Genomic DNA, 26,303 nt, shown 5'->3' with positions numbered 1-26,303 from the left:
TGAATGCACCTCGTGGAGGCTGAGGGCACATGTTCAGTGATCCCACAGTGCTGGTGGCTGGTGCTGTGCTCTCCCAGCTCGGGGTGTGTTTCCCTGCCTCCCAAATTCCCCATCCCAGCTGTGGCTCTGAGCGTGCAGAGCTGAGCCTGGGAATGGATGGACTGTGCAGGTTTGCTCTGATTTTGAGGGATTGTTTCAGTGCTGCTGGAGGAACAGTGATGTTTCCCAGCACCAAACCCACCTCCTTGCCTGGCTGTGGTGGGAGTGAGTCAGGAGCAGGGAATTATCCCAGTGGAGGAGCAGAGTGCTGCACGTTTGCCCTTGGCAACCAAATCCCTTCTCCTGCCTTCCTTCCAACAGGGCAGCTGCAAGCACAGCCCTGAACAAAGCTCCAAATTCCATGTGCAATGGGCTATGCTTTCAGACAAAGGAGGTGCACCCTGGTGTTTGTCAAACATGCACTTCTGAAATCAGATAATAGCAGGTACAGAGGATAATGGCACAACTCGGGCTGCCTGTGGAATCATAAACATTTTGTCCAACCAGTCACACACCTTTGGTCTGAGCCAACTCCTTAGATGTCAGAATTCTCTATATTTTGATACTCATGCTTAGGGCAAAAAGTAAAGTAAACAAACCCAAAAGCAGCTCCAAAACTGGATTAATCTTTCAACTTGTAAAAAGTCAACCAGGATATTATTATTATTATGACCTTCCTCCGTGTTCCTCAAGAAAAAAATGGAGTCATATGCATAAAAGCTCAATTATTGATTTAGTAGCACAACTATAATGGAAGAAAATTTATAGCATATTGTGCTAAATAGGTAATGAGTACAAATTGCAAATGCATTGTCAGAACCACCAATGCATTGTTTGAGTGAGAAACTGGCACTAGGACTTGCTGCTTGAAGGAATACGGGCACAGCCCCAAAAGTTTATTTCCATGTTCTTTAATCAGTGGAGCTGAGAGACCTGGATGTGTTTGGGGATCAGTGGAGCCCTGGAAGGTCCCACGTGTAGGGGAGAAGTTGGTGCCACAGGCAGAGAGCAGGAGGAAAGCCATGGGGACAAGGAGGGGACAAGGAGGGGACAGTGCTCTGTACCACAGAGCTGCAGTGGAGAACGGCAGGAGAGAAGGCAGGAAAAGCTTCCAAAAGCAGTGGGAAACTCAGTGGGAGAGGCTGATGGACACAGGAACTTCTGGTTTGATTAAGATGCACCTGGAGCTGGTTGTGTCTGTAGAGTGCTTTGCCAGGGTTAGCTTCCCCTTGTGGGGCTGAACATCATCAGCCCAGGGGAGACTCAGTCCACAGAACAATCCTCCTGGCAGAGCAGGTGAGCTTGTGCTGCTCTGGGAAAAGGGATGGAATCATCCCAGTCAACAGCCTGGACTTGCATAGAACACTTTCTGTTAAAAATGGGGCTCAACCTTGGATTGCCAGTAAGCCATTCCTGGGACTGAAATGGGATTTAAGATGTGCAGTGGTGAGAACACTGACAGCATCTGATGGACTCCTTACAGGACAACCCCAGAGGGGTTCAAGTGGTCCAGCTCTGGTTGTAAGGCAAATCCCTTGGTGAGGATGGGGGAGCAGGGAGGGATGTAAAACTACTCAATGTTCTCTTAATTAAATCACCTGGGGGGAAATGTCCTGGGAGGGAAAAAACCCATAGATAATGATTTAAAATTATGGAAAATAACTCAGCTCCTTTTAATTAGCAGTGGTGCACTATGAATTCTGGAGCTTGCAGAGCTCCTTTGTGAGCCACAAGTTCTGTGCTTGCAAAAACAGAGCATCAAAGCAAGGCAGTGGCATAAGAAAAAAACAAAATAGGTTTTATTTCTCTTGATTTAACAAATCTAACTTCTCAGTTTGAGGCTGGAGGTTTTCCCTTGGGCATTCCTTCTCAACAGGAGAATGAAAATCAAAGACTTGGAAACCAGGAGAACTCCTACCTGCTGTGAGTGCTGAGATCACAAGTGAAATCTTTACAGCAAAGCTAATGTCATGCCAGAAATATGGCAAGGAGTGGGTTTAGCCCATTGGGCTACAGCCTGGTCTAGATCCTTCACAGTGATTTGCTAACTAAAAATCAAAAGTGTCTCAACACAAGGCAGAAAATCAGAGTGCCTGTAAGGGAGGCTTTGAAAGCTCCTTTTGCTCCTCAGATGCTGTGAGTCTGCAGGCTGCAAGGCATCCCTGTGCTCCTCTTTCAGGATTCCTGGCACTGAGTCACCGTGCAACTGTCAATTGTTTCTTCTCCCATGTGCTTGGAGTTGTGGTGGTAAGAACAGTAGATTGGGAAATAAGAAACTAAAACATGGTATTACTTAATTGAAATACAGCCTAAAATCAGTCCTACAAACACTTTTTGTAATGAGACAACCCAAGTTAGGATAGCATTGGAAATATCTGCCTGAACAGCCTCAGTACTGGTGCCTGAAACTGGTGTAACTCTTCATTGTGTTGCTGAAATGTCCTCATTGCAAAATGTCAGGATGACTCTGCTTCAACCGTAAGGAAAAAATTAAACAACTGCAGTTTTTGTGCTGGTGTAATCCATAGTGTAACGAGATGCTTGAAATCACAAACAGAAATGCTGGAGCAATTTCTGCTTAGATTTGCAGAGGACATCTGAATTTGGATCCAGAAGTGAGCATTGTGAGGAGTGGGTGAAGGTCACCGAGCAAGAAGGGTGCGAGGAGCAGCAGCACGGCAAATCGCAGTCCTGTCCGGCGGTGGAGGGCTGGCGAGAGGAGCGGAGCTCAGGCTCGCAGCTCCGCGCTGGCTGCAGGAGGCAGAGAACAGGCGGGATGTGCTGTGGGGCTTGCGCCGGGGGTGAAGGACAGCAGGGCTCAGCTGCAGGGGCGCCGAGCCTCGGCACAGAGCGGGGAATGAAGACAGGGCGCGGGGGAAAGGGCGCGATGGGGTGACGGCAGAGCAGGTGACGGCCGAGGGCAGGGCAGGGCAGGGCGGGGCTGGGCTGGGCTGGGCGGACTCGGCCCCACCCCAGACCCATCCAGCCCCACCCCAGTCCCACCCAGCCCCACCCGAGCCGTGCGGAGCCGTGCGGAGCCCTGGCTCGGGGCCGGGCCGGCGGAGCATCCATCCCAGCGCGGCTCGGCTCTGCCCGGCTCGGCTCGGCTCTGCCCGGCCCGGGAGGCGGAGCGGGCGGCGGGCGGAGGCCAGAGGAGAGGACGGGCGGCACCTGCGTGCTGCAGCCCGCGGCTCGGCCCGGCCCCTCGGCGGTGCCGCCAGACGGCGGCGGCCGGGCTGGGCGCTGCCGGAGCGCATCCCCCGCTCGGCTCGGCTCCGCTCCGCTCCGCCCTGCAGCCGCGGCCATGACAGACAACATCCCGCTGCAGCCCGTCCGGCAGAAGAAGCGCATGGACAGCAAGCACCGCGGCGGGTGAGGCTGCGCTCGGGATGCGCGGGCAGCGGCGGCCGGGCCGGGCGGGAGAGGAGGAGGAGGAGAGGAGGAGGAGGAGGAGGGGAGGCAGGCGGGCGGGCAGGCGCTGACAGGTTGCTCCTGACGCCATTGCCGTGGCTCGGCCGGCTGCGGGGATGGGGACAGCCGTGACGGGGACAGCCGTGACGGGGACAGCCGTGACGGGGACAGCCGTGACGGGGACAGCCGTGACGGGGACAGCCGTGACGGGGACAGCCGTGACGGGGACAGCCGTGACGGGAGCGGATCCGCCCGGCCTGCAGCGCACCGCGGAGCCGCCGGCAGTGCGGGGATTGCGGCCAGGCGGGGGGCAGCGCCCGGAGGGGCGGGCAGTGTCACCGGGCAGTGTCACCGGGCAGTGTCACCGAGCCATGTCACCCGGCAGTGCCGCCGCCACCCGCCCGGCTCCCGATTGTCATCGCCATCCCGCTGTGGCTGGAGAATGGCTGGGGCTGAGCTGGGAGGAGCGCAGCACATCCCTGGCTGTAACAAAGGCCCGGCTGCGTTAACTGTATCACACAGCAATACAATATCCCTGCGGGCGCTGTTGCAATAGCTGAGGGTGGGATGTGTCCCTGAAGGAGACCTGTGTGTGTTTATGCTGTTATTCCCATGCAGGAAGTTAAGTAAGAAAATGGTTTTCTAGTTCTCTTCCATGATGAAATTGCACCACAGTGCAGACAGGTTGGTTTGCACTCAGCAGGGTGCACAGGCTGGCCAAGTCACCTGGCTGTCAATTAGCACAGCATTCCGTTTGTCCCTGGGTAATTTGGGCTTTTAAAATGTGGTGAGTTATATTAGCAAAATAAACCAAAATATTGAAGGAAAGCTTCACTGTTAGAACAAGGGTAAATATACACTATTTTCTTGTTTATGTTTTGGTTGGATTTTTTTGGGTTCAGAGTCCTGTAATTGACATTGCTGTGCCTAATTTGTTCAGTATCAGAACTATTCCTTTTCACCAGCACTGTTTCTGGCACCTGCTGTGGCAGTGTCATGCCAGGGAGGTGTGTGATGCAGCCAGCAATCCCCAGTGCCTCTGTCACATGCAGCCCTGAGCAAGGACCACAGGGTGCAGCCACCATGGCATGGCACTGGTGACGTGACTGAGGGCAGCAGGGAGAGCTGAAGGCCTGGGAAATTTCTCAAAGCTCCTCGAATGATTTCTTTTCCTGAAGTTCTCTAATCTCCGCCAAGAGCCTCCTGGGTGTTAGGATGTGGTTAGTGCTGCCTAGCAGAACCTGCCCTCGGCTAACCCGAGCTATGCTTCACTGTCTGTGGATTCCACCTGATCAGCAGCCTCTGAGAGGGTTTCCCGTGGTGGCAAAAATATCCAGCAGCATGAGAAGGAAGATTGCCTAGGGTTTTTACTCAATAGCAGTTGAAATGAATAGGATTTGGTGTTTCTGTTTGGTGCAGTAATTGTTTGGGGATGGGACTGGTTAAATGTGAGGAACCCTTGTTTCAGTGATGAGCAGCCTTTGATCTCTTAGTGTTGATCAAGTGATGGATAGCAAAGCATTGAAGTCAAGCCAGTCCAAAGCAGTATTATAAACCATAGAAGAAATCACTCAGTAAGTTGGGGTGGTTCCTGGTGTCCCATCCAGAACAGAATCCTGGGAATTCTAAGCCATAATCAAGGCCTCCTTTCTTCTGTTCCCTCTGAGGAAAACCCCCAAAAAAGCTGTGGTATGTTCCTCAATACATATGAAACACCTGGGATAAGCAAGTCTTGATAAGCTTCACCTTGCCTTAGCCCCAACTTGTTTCTGCTGTGGGGGTTTCCCTCACTAGTGGGGCTGAGTTTTCAGACAGATTTTTTTCAGTGTGGCCTTCTGGAGTAGGGAGCAGATTTCAAGCCCTGTACTGAATGACTTCATGGAAATGTTTGTTTCTGTTAACATAGAAATGAGAAATGCCCAATTCACCTGTAGGGCAGGAGCCATCCAGCAAGGCTTTCATTACCCTCAGCCTCTCACAGGCTTTGAAGGGAAGCCAGGGAGGAACTGGCTCAGCAGCCTTGCAGAGATGAGTGATGGCTCAGGCAGCTCAGGTCTGTGTCAGAGAGAAGCCATGTGCTGAATGCAGCAAGGGGAGAAGTGGTGATCTGTGCTGAGCACAACTTCAATGTGGCTCTTCCTTGCTTCCATCAAAGGCTGAGCTCTGAATTCCTGTGCTCCATGCCTTGAATTCAGCCATGTTCATCCCAGTGCTCTGGAGCACTCTGAAGAGCACTGTGAGCTCTGTGCCAATTAGGAGGGAAGGAAGGAAGGCATTAATTGCAGCAGGACTGGGGATGGTGAGTGAGCCTGAGCTTCCCAGGGCTCAGAGCTCTGCTGGGCAGGGAGCTGCCAGTCCCTGAGGAGCCCCAGGTGCTCCTCTCAGTGCATGACACAAGGTTTCCCCTAAATAGCTGGTGGTGTCAGTCCTGAACGCTGCAAGGCTGCTTTTAACCCAGCAAACTGCTGTGCTCCTGCTGCTGCCATGGAAAAGGCCTGGATCAGAGCTGCAGGAGGGGAGAGGAGAGGCAGTGAGCAGGGGAGGAGGAGCTTTGCAGGAACACTTCATGAGCCATTCCATTGGCTGTGCCTGTGTGCTCTGGCGCTGTTTAAAATGGCAAATTCCATTTCAGAGTCAACAGAGAGGGACAGGAGCTCCTGTATATGTGTGGGTGTGCCTTGGCACGTGTAGGGCTGGGCTGGGCTGCCTTCCCACACAGCCTGTGCCAGCTGCAGCTCTCCTGGCCCTTCCAGAGCCATCCCACTGCTCAGGAGTGCTTCAGGCTGTTTCCTGTGGAATAGCTCAGGTGGAGGTGCATAAAGAGGCACGGTGGTCATGCATACCTCTGGTTTTTTTAGCCATGGAGAATTTGTTACCTGCTTTTGGAATAATGTCATGTGGGAGGTTGGTTTGTGTATTAAATGTTCCAAGAACAGCCCATGAGGGTCACAGGAGCATCATCTGAGAAGTGTGGTCAGTTTAGAAGTGACTAGATATGTCAATGAACTTCAGCACTAATTTGGCAAATGCTACCTCAGTATTACACAAATGTGGCACTTTTCCCCCGTTAGATTTGTTGTACATGGAAGTATTTTTAATTTGATCTTCAAATACTTCCCCATCAAACATGCTGCATTTATAAATAAAACTGCTCCTTGGTAGAGGCTGTTCATCTGACAGTCAATCTGCCATGCTGCTGCCTCTTACCTCATCTCTGGGAATGTGGTTTTGTAAATAAATATAATCCCAGGCAAAGAGCAGAGCAGAGCTGATCTTCAGTTCCTCCTTCAGTTGGATCTCTGTGCAGGTTAAGGGCAACATCACCTGCAGGCTTTAAAAGTTTCAGGTACAATTTGCATCCAGAGAGATTCTTTTGAGTGGTTGTGACTTTATTTGAGGCTTTGTGAGTTTCTTCTTATAATTTTTGCCAGATTATGATTTAAAATGTGAATTGCACAGTGCTGTATAAACTGCCCTATATAAGGTGTCTTTGTATATTTTTTCATGGCCTTTCAGTAAGGTGATAATTAAAAAAGTTCATGGTTTACCCTCACTTGCTGGTTTTGTGTACCTGAGGGGTTATTGCAGGGTTATTCCTCAGTGCTCCAGATGCAAAATGGAGAAGGAGAAATGTTTAGGAATGTGTTCCTAAACTTTTCTATAAAACTGTTTACATTTCTGTAGCTTTGTGATTCCTATTCTTGGAAAGTGCACGTTAATTTTATCAGCAGTTCTCAGCAGAAATGTAAACTTTCAGCTGTTTTCCTAGAAAATCTTTCCCTTTCCATGGATGTAGTCTTCAGATTTCATGATGGAAAATATTTTATTATTCCTAATAATGCAAATAATTCTCTGCCAGAAACTTCCTCTTATGGCACTGCCTTTGCTCTGAGCAGAAACCTTTGGTGTAGTGAAGCAGCTCCTTCCCTCAGCATCTGAGTCCCTAAGACTGAGACTTGAAAACAGGGGTGGTAGCCAGAGAAACAGCAAAATTCTTCCAGGGAGGAGCAAGTAACTTAACTGGAAAAAGCTGACAGCCCCAGTCAAAAGGATTTTTTTATTTAATGGGCACCAAATCTAGACTGAAAACACGTTTGTGTGTGCTCAGAGGACTTTGTTTCTGATGCCCAACTGATGGATTTTTATTTTTTACATTAAGATTATTCAGTTTCCAGAGGAGAAAGGGAAAAGGAGAACTAATGATCTTATGGATTCTTCACCCATGATGTTTAAGACATCACTGAAAAGTTTGAAAATAATTGAAAATAATGGCAATTGGATATGTTTGGGAGGAGTGATAAACACCTGCCTGGAAGAATGAGCACATGGTTTTCTAAGCTTGAGAAATGACTCTGCTCTTACCAAAAGTTCATTTTCCAACTGATTTCAGCAAGCCCTGGGCTGCAGCTGAGCAGTTACTGTGTGAGATGAGATAACATTCCTGTTATTCCAGGCTTTGGATGGTGGATTGCTCTGTGCTCACCCAGCAAAGCCCAGCAGGGGAAAACAGGGACACAGAATAGGTTAAATGGCAGCAGTGGGGCTGAGTAGGTGCCTTCAAATAAAAATATTCCAACGTTTTTGGGGTGAAAGTCGGGATTTGCTGTCAGGACTTTCAGCCATGGTGAGGAGTTGCTGGCTGAGGCTGCAGCTCTGGGCTGTGATGTAATGGGATTGCTGGGCTGATGAACTCCCAGTTCAACTGTTGCAACATGGAGCTCTCACTGCTGGTTGTAGTATTGTGTTCGTTGGGAATTTTTTATGAAATACTTAACACAGAAACCTCGTGCTGACAGGCTGTGTAGGAAACTCCCAGTAGAAATGCTGGATATTCTTGGGCATTGATACTCCTGATGTTTGTTTTCAAAACTTGCTAGGCAGGACATTTTTCTTTGTCTAATTAGGTTTTCAGTTTGCTTTCCCTGTAATTCAGGAGGTTGCAAAAATGGTGACTCCAGCCAGGCAGGGATTTCACAAACCTGTTATTTTTACTCAGCAGATTCTCCCATGCCCTTTCCTGCTTACACGTGGAGCTGCATTATTTTCAGTTTGTTTCTCAAACCCTGTAGTAGCACAGCATTTGTAAATCACCATTTTTACAGCAACAGCTATGTTTGTGGTGGAAATGCTACAAGAGGTCAGCCTATTGTAAATGTTATGATATAGGTGTGTGGGTATTTTTGCTGTTGAGTACAATCCCTATAAGAGGCCCAACCTAAAAAATAAACAAAGGCAAATGGTTTCAGATGTCTGATTGCAAGGGCTGACTGATTTTTCCTGACTGGAAAGCACATTGTGATAAAATAGGGTGTGTGGATACCAGATTTGCTCCCTTGAGCAAAGCCTCTTTTATGGAGCTTTTTCTCCTTTGTGGAAGAATCAAAACCACTTCCCCCCCTTTTTTTTTCCTGTAGAGCTTATCTATATTTTGTTGGAATCCAAACACCACCATTTCCACTATTTTCTGTTAAAATATATTTGGGATACCAGTGGCTCTTTGTCTCAGGTCTTCACCTGCAAACACAAAACTGCAGTTAGAAGGTATCCAGCTATTAAAATACACTTCTGTAGTAGATCTTATGAATCTGAGTGTTTAACACCAACTTTGCTGTTTGTCTCATGCTGGTAACTAACTGCCTTTCAGATGTGGATGTTATACACAGATGTGGGGAAAAAGGATCTGCTAGTGAGTGTTTTCTGTACATTTTTGGTGAAAGCTGGGTGAAGGTGAGAGCTGTGGGATCCTTGGTGACACTGGGGGACCTTGCAGCTGCCCAGGTTTTGGAGCACAGGGTTTGGAGCTGAAGGAGTCTCTTGGGCACCATCCAGAGCTTGTGATTCCATGTTCCTGCAGCACTCCTGATGGCTGCTGGGGAGTGCTCTGCTGTCTTGTCAGCAGCCTGGGCTCAAATTTCCTTTCAGAAGAAAGCCACCTTCCCTGTGTTTGGGTGGCAGCTGTACACTTCAGGCTTGGATTGTTCTTGGTACAGACTGGAGAAAATTCACCTTTTCAGGGCTTGTCTGGGACTTCTCATGAAATAGAATAATGTCCAAGTAGTTTGATTATGCAAAAGTCCTTTTACATAGTTTTAAAAGCCTGTGAAAAATTATTGTGCAAGCCAGGCTGGCAAAGTGAATGTCTGTGCCTGCTCAGGGAGCTCTGGATCACATGGTGACACCTCTTTATTTCTGGAAGCAAAGTTGGGTTTTAGTCCCCTTCTGTACTTGGGGAACTGACTTAGCTGATAACACTTCTTTCTATTTGCAGCCAGCAGGGCTTGAAACATTAAAAATGAGGCTCTTTGTAGGTAACCACCTTCTGTGTGGTGAGTTGTGAACTCTGTTCAGTGCACTGCATGTATCTTCTGGAGAGACAGGAACTTCCAGAGTGCTTTGTGTGCTTCCTTAAATAGTTATTTCTCTGTTAGCTGAGCATTGAACTGAGCTGCTGGGGCAGAAGGTTTGATTCAAGAACAAGTCTTCGTGGTACATTCTGGAAAGATGTTTTGTAAGAGCTCTGCAGCTCTTGGTTATCAGCCTGGCTGATGCTGGCTTTCCCAAATGTCAGTGAAATTCAATCCTTAAAGGAGCAAGGGGGTTGGGAAGGGATTGGCTTTTAGAAAGCAGCAGTGACAACTGAAAAATGCCCCTTTTGGGGTTTGGGAGGGCACAGTGCTGCAGTTTGGAACAGAGAGGCTTTTTCAAGGTGCAGGAGGGGTTGCTGGTCCATCTGTGCATCTTCCACAGAGGAACTGGAGCAGGGAGTGGTTTTCTTCCCTGAAACTGGTGTGCACAGGCAGTTCTGGAGCCTCAGTGCCAGGCTGAGGGTGCTGTGAGGCACCTGGGGCTGCTGCAGGTGGGCTGGGGCTGCAGTGGGCGTGTGGGACTCAGAAGTGTGTTAAAAATTAATTAATGAATGAATGTTCCTTCGGCAGGTGCTGTGAGTGCCTAAGATGCTGTGGCAGGAGAGAGCCCAGGCCTCGCACAGTGTGGCTTGGCCACCCAGAGAAGAGAGACCAGAGATACCCTCGCAATGTCATCAACAACCAGAAATACAACTTCTTCACCTTTCTCCCTGGGGTAAGCATGAAAAAAGCTGCTTTTCATCATCACACCCCAGTGCTTTCCCCGTTTTCCAGTGGTTTTACAGCAGCCAGGTGCAGAACCTGCAGCTGGAGGAGTTGGTGGGGCTGTGTTTGGTGGGGTTCATGCCAAGAGTGCCTCAGGGCAGCTCAAAGCAGGCACAGGTCTGTCCTGAGTGTCCAGAGCTGCTCTAGAGCTGCCCCAAGCCAGCACTCAGTCAATGCATAACATCCTTCCTCTTCTTTTTTCCTTTTTTTTTTTTCCCAGGTGTTGTTTAACCAGTTCAAATACTTCTTCAACCTTTATTTCTTGCTCTTGGCCTGCTCTCAGTTCGTGGTTGAAATGAGGCTTGGTGCACTTTACACATACTGGGTTCCTCTGGTAGGTCATTTCAGGTTTATTTATCCAAGAAAGCTCCAGTGTTTGACAAAATTTCTTGTGCTGCCTTTTATTGTTTATTGCCTCTTGCTGCTTTCTTGTGCTGTGGGGTGTGAGTTTGCACCTTAAATCACATTTTTAACTTGCTTCCTGAGGCTGTGCTGTGCATGTTGTGGGGTTTAGACTTTCAGTGCTGTGAAGTCCCTGGTAAAGAACAGAAAGAAGTGAAAGGACAGCTTTGGGACATTGCTGCTAAAATTCTGTTTGTATTAAAGCCTGAATCTCCATGAATTCTCTCTCAAATGCTGTATGGCATTTGCTGTGTGAATCTACTGCTGGTTTCACAGGATGCTGTCCCATACATTAAATATACACAAGCACAGAGCACCTCTGCTGTAGTATGGGCAGTTGTGAGCTGTCTGTGCCAGGTGAGCAATTAGAGCTCCCTCGGTGTGTGAATAAGAAAGTTCTTTGTTCATTACTGCTGCTGCTGGGAGTGTTGGGCTGGAATGACATATGAGATGACACAGTCAGTGGGAACATGTGGGAATATTTTGGGGGTGATTATTTGAGGACTCTTCAAACAGCTGAAACCTAAGTTGAAAATAGCTGACCCTTTTAAAGTTTTATTTTGGAAAGCGGGTAGGAATTTCTAGATAAATGAACAAATGCATTTCATGACTGCATTAATTAGATCACACATTTAGACATTTGTGTGTACTAGCAATCTGAAGCTCCTAAAGTCATCTTGATCCCTTCTGAAAATAATAAAGTTCCTTATTGACAAAGGTAGTCAGTGTATAGTTGCAATTTTCAACACAATACAGGTTGTAAAAAAGTTCATTTTCTGTGATGCATGAGGAGTGTTTGAACTGTTCAGTAGGTCTCGGAGAATAGTCTCTAGTAGAAGCATGACTTTGTGATACCAACCCCATAAAGAATTGGCTTGCATTAATTTAGTTACTTTTTATACAGTGGAGGATGTGATGTGGGCATTTCCTCCTGGCAAGAGGAAATGAGATGACTACTCATATGCACAGAAAAGCAGGATTGGAGCCCTAATCAGGCAAACATGTAATTATGCCATGAGTAGTGCACATAAATATCTCGAGAGTGTTAATTTGTGTAGGTTGAGTGTCTGTATCCATACACATGAAGGCACGTGCATTCTCTATTTCTCTGCATGTATGAAAAGGGTTATAGAGATTTCTGTATGGATTTCTATAAAGAGAAATCTCCCAGATGAGTTGTGCTGACTGCAGTGGCTCTGTGCTGCTGGGAACACTGAGATGTGAGGGATCCTGCCTTACACTGGATTTCTGTGTAAACCCTGGGAACACTGAGATTTGAGGGATCCTGCCTTACACTGCATTTCTGTGTAAACCCTCTGTGATTCACCTGGGAGGTGCAATGAAATACAGAACTTACAGCCTTCAGATAAACTTTGCAGAGATTTGCTTGGGGGATAAACTTTAAGATTTGCTTGGGGAGAGCATCGTGGTGAAACAGAAACATTTCTTAAGCAGCAGATTTTTCTGAAGCAGCTGCTGTGGGTTTGGTGTTGGCAGTTCTCACAGCAGCACATCTCGCTGTACTGATCCGGGCAGATAAGCTAGAGTGAGGCATTGGCACTGTAAATATCGCTCTCGTTAGGGGCAGATGTGATTTTTGTGACCTTTCCATCCCTGCTCTCCGTGCTCCTGGCAGGGGTTCGTGCTGGCGGTCACGGTGATCCGCGAGGCGGCCGAGGAGATCCGCTGCTACATGCGGGACAAGGAGGTGAACTCGCAGATCTACAGCAAGCTCACAGCCAGAGGTCAGCTCTGTGCCTCGGGAATCCAGCCCTGCTGACAGCCAGAGCAGAGTTCAGCTGCAGGGAGGGGGCTGGGGGCTCCAGGCACGTGGCTCTCGTGGCCACTGTCACTGCTCAGCCCTGGGGTCCCCTGGCTGCTCCTGGGTGGCTCCTCTGGGGGAGGCTGGGCTCTGCTGGGGGATTCATGGGATGGGCTGGGTGGGCAGGGACCCTACAGATGATCCAGTGCCATTCCTGCCATGGCAGGGACACCTTCTGCTGTCCCAGGTTGCTCCAAGCCCTGTCCAGCCTGGCCTTGGACACTTCAGGGATCCAGGGACAGCCACAGCTCCTCTGGGCACCCTGTGCCAGAGCCTGCCCACCCTGCAGAGCCCAGCAAGGCTGGCTGATGTGATGGGTGTGTGTGTCTGCCAGCAGCAGGGTGTCCATCCTCAGGACTGGCAGCAGCAGCTCCTTGTTTTCTGAGTCCATCACCCTCAGCCTCCTGGCCAGCCTGGTTTGGGAGTGAGCTGGGCTGGGCTCAGCTGAGCCTCACTGCCCCTGGCCATTGTTTGCAGCTCTGCTGGACCTAACAAAGACTGAAATTCTCATTTCAACAATCCACTGCTGCCTCGCTATGGAGTTACTGCTAATACCATGACAGAGGCCAGGGTTCTGTTTTAAAAAGGGAATGAACTGAATTTGAGCAACTTTTGGTTTTTTTTTTTTTCCTTTTCCAATTTCTTTGTGATAAAAGCTGATACCCCTGAATTAAGATGCAGCGATCTAGGTGTAGTAAAAATATGTGGCAGTTGTAGTAATAAGGCTGCTTTTGGAATGTAATTGCTTAAGGCTGTATATATTTCACAATCCAGGAGTTATGGGGCAACTCCGAACTGGGGAGTTTGAGTTTCTGAATATTAAATCCCCTTTTAATAACATGTTCTTACTACAACACTTAAAATGCTTGGCAACCAACAAAAGCCTCATCCAAGAGGGGTGTACTACATCTATTTAAAGATATAAAAGAGTTGCCTTCTGGATTCTATTCAATGATCTATAAGGGGCCTGACCTCTCCTTTAGCTCTTTTCATATTGCTATTACGTTTCCCATGAATGATTTCCCTCCCCCCAGTCCTTTAACTTTTCTAATTTTGTGAAAGAAACCAAGGAGGATTGGCAGCTGGGCACTAGCTGAAAATCTTGAGCCACTTTATTTAACATGAATTTTGTGCAGAAACAGGAATGAGACTCTGAAGTATAGTTTAGAGTAGAAAAAAACGTAGAAAATTATTTGATTGTCACATGGTTGGGGGAGAAAAGTAATTTTCTGTCCCTCATTGAATCTCAGTACTGATTTTTCTGGGAGAGCTAAACATCTCCTTTTCCACTGATTAAAACCTCAGCACCTCTGGGAATTACCTGGGAGCAGGGAAGGGCTTTGTGGGGCCAGCCTGGCTGGGATGGAGGTTTGGGGTTTGGCTTGTTGCTCCCCTCTGTGCAGTCGGAGAAAGGAGCTGGCTTTCCAAGGGAGATTTTCGCCAGGGCAGAAGCAGAAGCAGCAAACATCAAAATAAGTTGGGAGCAGCTGATCTGAGCAGTTAATTTTCAGTGTAGCTGGCAGAAGGACTTGGGCTATTTCGAGGTTGCTTCTTTTTTTGTTGCTGCTGCACAGCACAGGTCATGCTGCAGATTTTGGCAAAGACCTGGACTGAGACCTAATGACAAAAAAACCTCCTGGACTGAGACCTAATGACAAAAAACCTCCACCCTAAACCTCTTTTATCTTTTTACCCAGATGATCCATTTATGTTCCAAAATGATGAAACCAGCAGACTTCTGGAAAGCATTTTTTTTTTAGTGGAAAGCTCTCCATTTAAAGGACAGTTGTTTGGATTGTTATAAAAAATAATCAAATTTCAATCCCCTATTCATGAAGCCACAAGCCTCCCTGTGTTCAGAGGTCTGTGTTCTGATCTGCTTGATGGAAAGCTAGAACTGTGCTTGCAAATTCCTGGTTTGTTTTTCTTCTCTTGCAGCCCCCCTTGCTGGGTAACACTGCATAATGGAGAGAAACTCCTCAGCAGAGTGGGAAGGGACCTCCTGCTGAGGGGTGCTACTTAAGATACAGATCATTGGTATTTACCAGCCATAGAAAAACAATATTTTCCCAAACCCTGCAAGTCCTGCTCCCCACATAAGGCTACAAAAGCCAAAAGTTTGGAGCAGCACATCAAACAAACTCCCCTATTTTTTTTTTTTTAATGCCTTTAACTTGTTTTAGTAAACCTCTGCCTTCATCTTGAATTCCAAATTAAGTGTTTGGATCTGTTCCTTAGTGGAGCTCTGAAGATCTATTGTGAAATCTTGACCCAAGTGCTCACATGGTAGAAAAAGGCATCTCTTCTGGCTAATATATTTATTAAATAATCTGCTTTGTGGTACATCCTTCATGCTGCAGATTTGGTGATAATTTCAAAGACTGTAGCTTAAGTTGGAACAAACTGTTTGCGTTTTATTATGTTTACTTTCTTGTCTTCAAAAAAGATAAATCAGGATGCAGCAAAGAATGAAACAAATAGCAGGCAAATTTTAACAATAGATTTTTTTTTTAAACAAGAGATCAAGACTAGTTCCATTTAAAAAGTGTTAAACACTAACTTCTGATTAAGTTTAAAAAGTACAAACTGAAAGTGATATAAATGCTAAATAAACCTGTGTGTATTTACAGGAAGCATTTCTAGTTGTACTTACAAAAACAGGAGTTTATCATTACAAAAATACTTTAATAGCAGAGCTATACTGGGAGGTGGAACAGCTGTGCTATTAGCTGGTTTTAAACTTTTTTTTTCATGCTATTAGCATGGTTTTAAAGATGAGAAAGCATCTAATGTTTAGGTGGCAGTTTCCCCACGGAAAGAAAAAGGAATTACAGAATTCCCAAGATCAAAATAAAACAAATTCAAGTAAGTTGCTTTCTGGGAGTCCTGAGTCAAGGCAACATCTGGTGCTGAGCCTGAGCAGGACAGGGTGCTCACTGCAGGGATGTCACCACAGGGCCAGGGAGCTGCAAGAGCAGAATGAGCTCCTAAAAAGGGCATCTCATTTATCCAGAGTTATAAAAGTGTGTGTTGGGCAGAAAGGTCTCCTCTTTGTTTTGCCCTCAGATGGATGGGGTTGGGAGGCTTGGTGAACAAGACAAATCTGCTCCAGCTGCTTTGCTTTTTCTCATCTTGGAAAAATTTTCGAGCAGATGAGACTGTTTGCAGAATAATGATCCAAAAAGCCTTTTATGTGCGTAATGATAGGAAATCATCACATTACAGCTTTGCCCAGGCATTAATTTTGCTTTTGCAGCGTGCTTTTTTCCCTCATTAAGGAAAACATGACAAAAGTAAGTTTTGCCTGAACCCTGCAGGTAGTGTTGCTTCTACTGACAGTCACCAGATAAATCCTTGTGATCTTTAAGGGAATACAGAAAATATGGTTAAACAAATCCACAGCTTTTTTTGCACACTGGGTCAGGAATGGCTGTGCCTGTGTGGGGAGAGCACACAGCTTTTTTTTCCCCCCTTCCTTTGCACAGGAGAATATTCAAAAGCACTTTTTGTTGTTTTGTGAATAACCGTATTAAAAGGGGAGGAAGAGATGTTATCTGTCAGACCCTTTTAGTGTCATAGTACCTAACTTTGTATAGCCCATACAGAAGACTGCCAGGGATGCTTTTTTTGATCCTCTTGGAGTGCAGCTTTTCTTTTCAAGCCTCAGCGTAATGGACTCTTAATCCCCGGGTTGCTTCCTGCCCCGGCAGAGATGTCTTTAGCCCAACATTCGTTTTGTTTACCTTTTTTTTTTTCTTAAAAAAAACCTAAAAAAATCTCACAAGGCAAACTCCAGAATCCATGAAAGACCTATGAGATATTTGTGAAATGGGCCATGACTGCTTATAATTTGTAGGAATAATTACAGCATGCGAGGAAGTCTGCATTTATTAGCAGCAGTGATGAAGCATGTTGTTAAGCACACAGTGTGTCACCAGAGCAGCAGGCTGCCCCCAGCCCAGAATGGCTTTCATTGTTAATTTGGAGCAGAAACACTGAAGCATATCCTGAGAAGGATGCTAATGAAGGGACTGCCAGTAGTAAAATCCCAGTGACCTTTGTGCTTTGTGCTAATTTCTATTCCCCCTCCCTTCCCCCCTCTGCTTTCCCCCTGAGCTGCTATCTGGCCAGTTAGCCCATGAATTTTGAGGTACAGTAGGGGTGTTGTCCGGGCAGGGGGAGCTCCACGTGCCTCCCCCACTCCCACTCAAATCACAGCAGATTAAAGAGGCTTTTGTTGAAATACAACAGACACGTAGAGGCAGGGCTCAAATTAACTGATTATAAATCACTGCTTAGCCTGAGAAGCCAAATCTAGAGCTGGCTAATGATTTGAAATTACTAGCCAATTGTTAAATTAATCCTCTGTTTTAAAGCAACTGGGAAATGTTTGACAGCTGCGCAGGAATAAATATTTACATGTTTTCTGCAGGGCTCGTTTGGCTGAGTCCAGCAAGAGGCAGAGGAGAGGTGGCAGAGCTGAGCAGGGCAGGAAATGAGCCTGGATTTTACATGGAGCAATTGTACTTCCAGCTTCCAGGCCTTGGCTGGAGAGCTGAGGTTTGAATTTTCAGTCACCTAAGGAAAAGGAGTTGGATTTGGTTCCCTGCTGCAGCTTTCTGTTCTTGCTCTGTTGTCTGCCTGATGCTGAAAGTATTGTTGAGTTCATGAGTTAAGCAGTGCAAGAAAAAGAGCTTAAGGAGTTGTGTCAGAGTTATCATTAGGGAGTGGTGGGGCTTTCTACATCCTGGGCTGAGGTCTGGAGCTGTTAGATTTTAGCCTTTAGCCCTTTTTGGGACACCCACCCCTCAGTGGGAGCAGTGGGCTCAGGAGGTCTCACAGGGCAGCCTTGCCTCATTCTTGGGGTGGGAACATCACCCATTTTCCCATAAAAGTGCAGTGGGAGGGAGGGAAGGAGCTGCACGCAGCAGCCCTGAGCCTGTGCTGCTCTGCTCTCACACTGACACCTCTCCTTTGCAGGGACTGTGAAGGTGAAGAGCTCCAACATCCAAGTCGGTGACCTCATAATTGTTGAAAAGGTTTGCCTTTACATTTATCTTTCCCATGTAAAGTACTTTTTTTTTTTTTTTTGCAAGGCCATAGAAAATGAGATCTTTGGAATTCATCCTTATTTTACAACAGCTTTAGAATGTCAGGGGTTGAACATGTTAAAATATTAAATCACTTTTCAGGATTCCCTCACCCCACCAATAACATCATTATCTTTACAAATGAGAGCAAATCTGTAGGCATGCACACCTATAACCTAAATTTTCTACTTATACTATAGCAAGGTAAAGAGCCTCCCTATTCTTTGTCTGGTGGTTGGACACAGGTAAATACCTGACACAAATGCAGCATCCAGATGTTTCTTTGGGTATAAACATTGCAGTTTTGGGAGACCCAGTGATGTGTTTGTAGTACTGATGTCTACAGGTATATTTTCCCCTTTATACGAGTTTTTATGTGGTTTTTTCTTTTTTTATCCACTGATTTTGTTTTTCCCACACATTCTCTGCAAACAGCTGTGATCTCTGAAAGTATTAGCAGGAAAATACTCAGTAGAAAAAGAGAAAAGTGGGAGCTGGAGATTCCAGATACAGCCTTTCTTCTAACATGGGGCTCCTTGAAAGGAAACCAGCACTAGTTTAAGGTTTCTTCATCCTTCTAGAATTACTCTGCAGCCCTTGTGTAAACCTAACCCTTGGGTCTGGCCAGTGGGAGCTGGCACCACTTGTTATCCTGCACTTGGGATTCTGCAGGGAGGCGAGTTTAGGATTCAAAGCAAATGGAATCCCAAGGTTCAGGCTGACAAAGGAATGCTCTCTGTGCCTCTGCTGCTCTCTGGAAGTTGCTGCACACGCGTGCAGGGCTGGGTGCACAATAATGGCCTTTCTTCTCCTCCCAGAACCAGAGGGTCCCTGCTGACATGATCTTCCTGAGGACGTCGGAGAAGAATGGTAAACATCTGGAACCAATTGTCAAAATAGCCATTAACCTTTCACTGGTTGTTTAGAGAAAATTATCTTTTGGAAATGTGAAAGAAATAGATAATAGTAAAATTTTAGAGAGGGAGAACTCAAGTGGTTTTATGGACCACCACTTCTCACATGTTATACTCTCCTTTTGTTTGCTAATCAAAGAATGTAGGGGGTTGAGTCCAGGGTAAGTGAATCTGGTTGCATTTTAGAGATAAATAATTTTACTTGCTGGTCAGGTTTGTTTTGTTGAGTGTGGGATAGAGAAATGTTTGATCAGAAGGATTAAAAACAGATTAATGGGAGCATTTCAAATGTCCTAAAAAGTACAGAGCATTCTGGCCTGGTGGAAGGAAATTAATGTGAGCTGCAGGAATGCCATCCTTCCATTCTTAACAAAAGTTGCTGGGAATCAGACACTGCTGCTGGAGAAAGGAGGATGGGACTATCCTAGGGAGAGAGCTGCTCTGTGCAATACTTCTAGCTGTGCCCAGGACAGGTTGGCAGCTCCCTGCCTGCTGTTGTCCATCCCCAGGCTCCTGCTTCCTGCGCACTGACCAGCTGGACGGCGAGACGGACTGGAAGCTGCGGCTGCCTGTCAGCTGCACCCAGCGGCTGCCCACGGCCTCGGTGAGCTGCCAGGGGCTCTGCTGGGAGATGAGGGTTGGCCCTGGAGAGCTAGGGGTGCTGCAGTGCTGCAGCTTGCAGGCTGCTTTTGGGGGGCACAGACATCTAGTGGGTGCCAGGAGTCTCTCAGGTGTCGCTCCAAGAAATCCCTGGTGTGATCCCTGGTGTGATCCCTGGTGTGATCCCTGGTGTGATCCCTGGTGTGATCCCTGGTGTGATCCCTGGTGTGATCCCTGGTGTGATCCCTGGTGTGATCCCTGGTGTGTTTTCTGTGTGTTTTCTGCAGTAGGTAGCATGGCTTAGTAATTAACTGGGCTTGGCAAGTAGCTCTTGCTGAAGTGTTCTGGTAAGACACTGTGCATTATTAAGCTGTGGTTGACTCACTGTTTGGCAGGACCTGCTGCAAATCCGCTCCTATGTCTACGCAGAGGAACCCAATATTGACATCCACAACTTCGTGGGGACCTTCACCAGGGTGAGTCTTGCTGCCATGTGCTTGAAGTCAACCAGAGATCCTCCAGAGTTTATGAGAATTCTCCATCCTATCAGAAATCCCTCTGCCAGCTCTCCTAGCATCCTTCTCTAAACACCTCATCATCCTCTGCTCTCCTGCATTACTGACAAGTGTGTTTATTTTTCTCTTTATCCCATTGTAGGAGGACAGTGACCCTCCAGTGAATGAGAGTTTAAGCATAGAAAACACCCTGTGGGCCAGCACAGTGATTGCATCAGGTAAGGTGGAGACCCTGTACAATTGTTTTTAAGGGAATATGTTAACAATTTTTAAAGGTATTTCTGTGATGGAATAATAATCTCTGTCAGTTGGAGAAATTAGCGGTTGGAATGAGGTTTCCCCCTTGTCCTAACACCTCTGGGGAGCTGAGCTGACATCTAATTACCTCTTGGACATTCCTAGATGAGAAAGAAGTTGAGTGGCCTTTGGGGCACTTCTTTAGCATCTAGGTCCAGAATAGCACTTAATTGCTCTCCACATTGACATCTTAATCTGTAACAGAAATGGTGTCAAATGGATTCTGGTAACAGAAGCTAAGATGAAAGATTTCCAGGTAAGTGCTTCCATTGAGTTTGTCCTATGTACTCTTCAAAAAGGAAAAAAATAAAGTCTTTGACAGATTTTTGACTCATAGATACGATAAACTCCCAAGGCCTGAGATTAATCAATGCCCCGTGCAGAGGCTTGTCAAAATGACAGCTGTGTTCCTCTCCTGGCCAGTGTGTTTGCAGGGCAACAGCTGTAGGAGAGAGCAATTCTGGAGTCCAGTTCTGGAACTGAAGTTCTCAAATGGACAGACTTGACAGTGCATTTGCAAATATAATTTCAAAGGGTTTGTGCAATTGAGGCTGTTTGAAATGGCTGTGAACCAACTAGAAACACTCTATTTTTCTACACATCAATGGATCTGCAAGCTTTTTCTAGTCCTGGCAGGTGTTTCCTCTCATTTTGACTGACTTACCAATATAATGCTCAGTTTTGTTTTTCCTATGGTAATAATAAACAGCCTGTTGTAGGTTATTTCCACTAAGAGAAAGTGTGGATATTATTGTCCATCTCTGTGAGTGGAAGGTGCAGAGCTGTGGTGCCATCTCACTGGGGCAGCCCCTGCAAGATGGAGCAGAGCAATGTGTCTTTCTCCATCTGCTGCAGGAGGGCTGAGGCTGACTCTGCCTGTTTGCAGTGGATTTGGAGTAGCTGTGCCATCTGCTGATTTGAATTGTGATGATCTTACACCACCTGCCATCTGGCTCCAGGGATTTGTTGTTGGTTTTGGGGGGGTTTTAAAGGAATGTTTCTCAGTGTATTTTTAGAAACCACCTCTCTTGAATCAGGCTTATTTAAAAATAAGTTGCATGCAGCTTGTTAAAACTTTAATCATTAATGAGAGCAGGGGAATAGTAGAGTATAAAGCAGCAATGTATTGGCAGCAGTGCTTTTTTTAGAGTTGGTTTTCTCCATTTTTACAGACTCCTAACATTTGGCAATAGCAGCTTTTAAACTGTTGATGGCAGATAGATTTTTCTTCATGGCTTTTTGCAAAGTCTTTAAGAGAAAACCTGTAGAAACCTAGTGATTCATGGTGCTAAACTGCATTATGTTTTTTCCAAAAAGAAAATGGAGAACTTGGTTGCTCTCAGCTCTTTAGCAACTGTGGGACAGAGCATTAAAATCCACTGATGGGCTCCCAGCAGCTCCATCTGTTACAGGAAGGTAGGAGTTGGTATGATTCACTTTGTGGTAGGAACAGTATTTAGACAAACACTTAAAGAAAATTGTCAATTTTAAAATAAGGTAATTCTGTCTTTGCACTCTGGAATTCATTTGATTTGCTCTGATTGTGTCAACCTTTACCAATAAATAACCACAGCCCAGAGCTGGTTTAACTCTGACACAAAATGAAGGATCACTGTCTGGTGTCAGGCAACACCAAGGTGGGATTCCAACTGGTGGGAGGAAATCCAAGAAATCCTCCATCCCTATCCACTTTTATTTATAGTGTGGAGAGAGACACAGCATCCAAAGGGGGTCAGGGAAAGTGGAGAGAGCAGAGCTGGCTGCTCACCCCAGGAGCTGATGGGGTCTGTGATGCTGCATCCAGTCCAACCGTGTGGCTGAAGAATTCCTGACTGGGAGGCTGTTTCCTGTTCCACTCTGTGTTCTCAGAGCTGTTGTGTTGCAGACACCAGCTTTGTGAATTTCTGTTTGCTTCTGAAATCAGCCTGCCAGAAATCCTTTCCACCTGGCAAGTACTTTACTGAGCAAACCTTTGTGTGTTCAGGTACTGTGGTGGGAGTTGTCCTCTACACCGGGCGGGAGCTGCGCAGTGTGATGAACACTTCCAACCCCAGGAGTAAGGTAGGCTGAAGAAACAGGCTTGTAATAAATAAAAAGGGTCTGAAATGGATCATTTCTTAAAGAAGATCCTTCCAAATGCTGTATGTACACACTGTAGGGACAACCTCACAGGAATAACTCATATTCTCCAGCCTGTGATTTAAGATAGTTTCCACAGAAGAACCTATTTCTCCCGATTTTTTGATCCTATTATACATGTATCTTCTCACTTTTTTAATATTTTCAAAAAAACATTGTTTTTTATGTTTATAATGAGACAGTCACAGTTAGAATAGAAAAGCTTATTTTGCTGCATTCTCCTATTGTAGCAAAGCTAAGACACGGTGCAGGGATGATTACCCAGTCTGCAGGTTTTGGCAGCAGGAGTCCTCACACCTCTGCATGCTCTGCTTGGCTCCTAAAGGACGGAAATCTCATTTAATAAGCTGGCAAGAGTGTTGTTTATAAATTTAAATATGTTTGTAGTGTTTTAAAAGTAGAGAAGCTGACTCGTGGGGAATGGCTCTTTGGATATTGCAGTTCATTTCCTTTGTGAATATTGCCATGAGCTGACATCTTCATCTGTGGGCTTGAAATGCCTCTCTTGCTGTTCTAGATTGGCCTCTTTGATCTGGAGGTGAACTGCCTCACCAAGATCCTCTTTGGGGCTCTCGTGGTGGTGTCCCTGGTCATGGTGGCTCTGCAGCACTTTGCAGGTCGTTGGTACCTCCAGATCATCAGGTTTCTGCTGCTCTTCTCCAACATCATTCCCATCAGGTGAGGGAGCAGCTGGTAATGCTTCCCAGCAAAATGCTCTGTGTTCCTCTGTGCTTCCAGCTTGGACAGGCATGGAAACTCTTTATCTGTTCCTCATTTCACAGCTAAGCAAAGCTACAAGGAGAAATGAAGTTACTGTGCAAACATGAGAATTGCTTTGCTGTTTCTGCTGAATTTGTCCAACTCACTAACCCATTCACTGGCATCCAGGACTAGGCTTTTACAGCCTCTTCTCTCAGTGTTTGGGCTACCTGGTTACTGTGATAAGAACAGAGCAAAAAATGGAAAAGGAGGGTTATTTATGGAGAATGTAGTGGAATACATTTAGAGGGGAATGAAACTTTAATATTAAATTATACTGTATTAGTTAGTAGATTATAACTTACTTTGGGTGCAGGACTGGGATTCACTTCAGTTCCATTTTTAATCTGCTCTCTGTGTATCCATCACTGTCCTCACTGTGTCCACCTTCCCTCAAATCTTACCTGCTCTTCTCACTGCATTTTTTTCATCTGTCTTTGAATCACAGTGTGATCACAATTGCCACCTGACCACTGACTCTGAATAAAGTTTTCCTGAAACCTCCCCTTTGGCTCCCCACATTCGCTGTGGAATTCATGTCCTTTCAGTGCACTGTGGCAGTTCACAAGGATTTTTTCCCAAGCTTACCTGGTGATACCTTATTATTTTCCATTTTTCTTTTCTTCCTGCATAGTTTACGTGTGAATCTGGACATGGGGAAGATTGTGTACAGCTGGGTGATCCGCAGAGATTCCAAAATCCCTGGCACTGTGGTTCGGTCCAGCACTATTCCTGAGCAGCTGGGGAGGATATCCTATTTGCTTACAGACAAAACAGGTATTGGGGCAGAAAATACACTTTGAGTCGAGCAATGTTGTTTGGATTTTGTTATGTTTTTGGCCAGGAAAAGAGGATAATGTAAGATTTCTTTGGACTGAGAGAAATACGTATTTCCTGTCACTTTGACAGTATGATTTAATCAGTTTTTGAAAAAAAGTACTGTATTTTTTTTGTTCTGAATGCACTATAAGTAAGGTCGGGCAGGAATATTATACTACTTCAAGGAACACCTAAAGCATGCTATTAAAACAAAAGCTGAGGGTAAAAATAAAATTAAAATAAACTTTTTAGAGCTAGTTTTCAAAGCCAGACTAAGATAAGCTATATATGTAGGCAGATCTGTACTATCAGCCTGTCTGCTGCTGTCCTTAAACTTTTGAAGCTGAGCTTGAATTTGAAGGCCTGGACTTGGTCTGCCATAAAATCCTGGTCGCAGTGAAGTTGTTTCCAATTTTTTTTATTTTGTTTTTTTGGGAGCAGAATTATGCTTACAGCTCCTGCTGGCATTGCCCGTGGGGTGACTGTCATTCCTATTTATCCCCACCCCTTCCCAGGAGAATGAGCCCTTGGGTTTGTTAATCTCAGGTTTTTGGCAGCCTCAGGAGCACTGCAGTGACCACATTCAGGTTTCTCTGTGAGGCACAGTGAGGACAGGAGGTGTGCTGGGGATCTGGTGCTGTTCCACTCCATGGTGCTGCCTTTCCCCAGGGACTCTCACCCAGAACGAGATGGTTTTCAAGAGGCTCCACCTGGGCACAGTCGCGTACGGTTTGGACTCCATGGACGAGGTGCAGAGCCACATATTCAGCATTTACACACAGGTACAGCTGACTGCTTTAACTCACTCTCTGCTGCCAAAGGTTTTCCACATCGCTGGGCTAATGATGCATTAATGTGGTAGGGATCTGCTTGTGAACTGCTTTTGGAGCAGTGTGAAGGTCATTGGGTGTTTAATGCATAAATAACGTGATTGCTCATTACATCTGTGAGTTGTTTCACATCACATGAAGTGTAAGTGTGTGTGTGTGCCTGTGTCTTGTTGCTGAGGTCTGAGGCTAAAATCACATTTATTTAGATATCCAGGTATCTCTTTCCTTTCTCCTTCCTAGCATTGGGTTCTTCTCTTGGTGTTGATGCCTTTAAATGACTGAGCTGTACTAAACCCCCCAAATCACAAACCCCCAAACTTCAGGTCTATTTGCCTTCATTTAGTACTCAGTCTCTGGAGAAAACTTGACTACTGGTTGATTATTTGCCAAAGTATCCAATGTTTATCAAGAACATTTGGGAGAGTGACTAGTGCAGTGTGTGAGCAGTGACTGAGTGCACTTCAGCCGAGGCTTTGCTGCTGGATTTTGGCAGCAGTGCTGATGAGCAGTGATATGAAATTTGAAGATCTTATGGGTCCTGATCACTACTGTGGAAAATAACATGTGGAATTACCCTGGTAATGCATGTGTCTCATAAAACCTTTATAATTACCAAGTGAGATTCCTTATAATGAGAAGCATTTGCTGGCAATGATTCATTTTGAACTGTAGTTCTTATTCTTTGCTCTTATTTTTACCATGTTGTGGCCTTTGACCTGGAAGTGAAACTTTTGTCCTCTTGACACTAAAGGTTAACAGAGCAGGAAACTGGATCACTGTGTGTGCCTTCTTCAACTGGGATAATTTAGTAATTGTGCAATTATCTGAAGACTCCCATTCTGATACTAAAAATAGTATTAAAAATTAAATGAATGTAATTAAGATTTTCTAGCTCCATGCAAGTCATCTGTTTTGTGTTTTCACTGATTATATTCTCTTGCACATGAAACCCAAGTAACTCTAAGTTTTCCAAGTCTTTTGTGGAGTAAAAAAGTGAGTCTTTTGAGGTCGGGGTGTCACACTTTGGCGGATCTGCAGCCAAGGGGCTTTTTCTTGGTGTAAATGATGTCTGATGGTTTTTGTCTTTTCTCTTTATACCCTTTTTACACATTTTATACCCTTTCCCTTTCCTTGGACATTTCACTCCCCGTACCTTAGCTCCACATGTCTATATCCCTTGTACTCTGATATTTTAGCCTAATTTGGGGTTCTCTGGGAAAGATGAAACATCCCTACTATCTCAGAACTCCAACCTTGGACAGAGCCTCCTCTCTGGAACATGTTTTTGTAAACTAGATTGTAGTCTCAGTTGAGGAAGGGGATAATTAGAATAGAGGGACAATTACTTCATTTAAGTTTCTTACCGGGGGATTTGAAGTAGATGTGCTAATTTGTACGGTCCATAAAATTATATACATGTTGTACATGGTGTGCTCCTCGGCGTGATTCCGCCTTTGACCAGAGTGGATCTGAGATCCTATTAAAACCAAGCTAACACCCTTTTTCCCCTATACTGCTATGTCTGCCTCTTACTTT

The 26,303-nt window shown here is 45.8% G+C and overlaps 1 protein-coding gene across 1 annotated transcript in view; it reads left to right on the top strand.

The window, feature by feature from the left end:
- Positions 1–3,185: 3,185 nt before the first annotated feature.
- ATP9A (ATPase phospholipid transporting 9A) overlaps positions 3,186–26,303 on the top strand; it is a 45,711-nt gene continuing 22,593 nt past the window's right edge. The window contains exons 1-13 of the mRNA XM_085079373.1: positions 3,186–3,411; positions 10,386–10,530; positions 10,801–10,914; positions 12,619–12,727; positions 17,785–17,843; positions 18,713–18,764; positions 19,318–19,412; positions 19,804–19,884; positions 20,066–20,141; positions 22,205–22,281; positions 22,877–23,037; positions 23,753–23,895; positions 24,607–24,719. Coding sequence (XP_084935499.1) covers positions 3,344–3,411; positions 10,386–10,530; positions 10,801–10,914; positions 12,619–12,727; positions 17,785–17,843; positions 18,713–18,764; positions 19,318–19,412; positions 19,804–19,884; positions 20,066–20,141; positions 22,205–22,281; positions 22,877–23,037; positions 23,753–23,895; positions 24,607–24,719 — 1,293 coding nt within the window. The 5' untranslated portion in view covers positions 3,186–3,343. The remainder of the gene's footprint in view (positions 3,412–10,385; positions 10,531–10,800; positions 10,915–12,618; positions 12,728–17,784; positions 17,844–18,712; positions 18,765–19,317; positions 19,413–19,803; positions 19,885–20,065; positions 20,142–22,204; positions 22,282–22,876; positions 23,038–23,752; positions 23,896–24,606; positions 24,720–26,303) is intronic.

The sequence above is a fragment of the Lichenostomus cassidix genome, chromosome 20 (assembly GCF_008360975.1).
Source record: "Lichenostomus cassidix isolate B80296 chromosome 20, HeHo_3.0, whole genome shotgun sequence".
Lineage (NCBI taxonomy): Eukaryota > Metazoa > Chordata > Aves > Passeriformes > Meliphagidae > Lichenostomus > Lichenostomus cassidix.
Note: the sequence above shows the minus strand (reverse complement) of the source record. Positions and strands in the feature narration are given on the sequence as shown.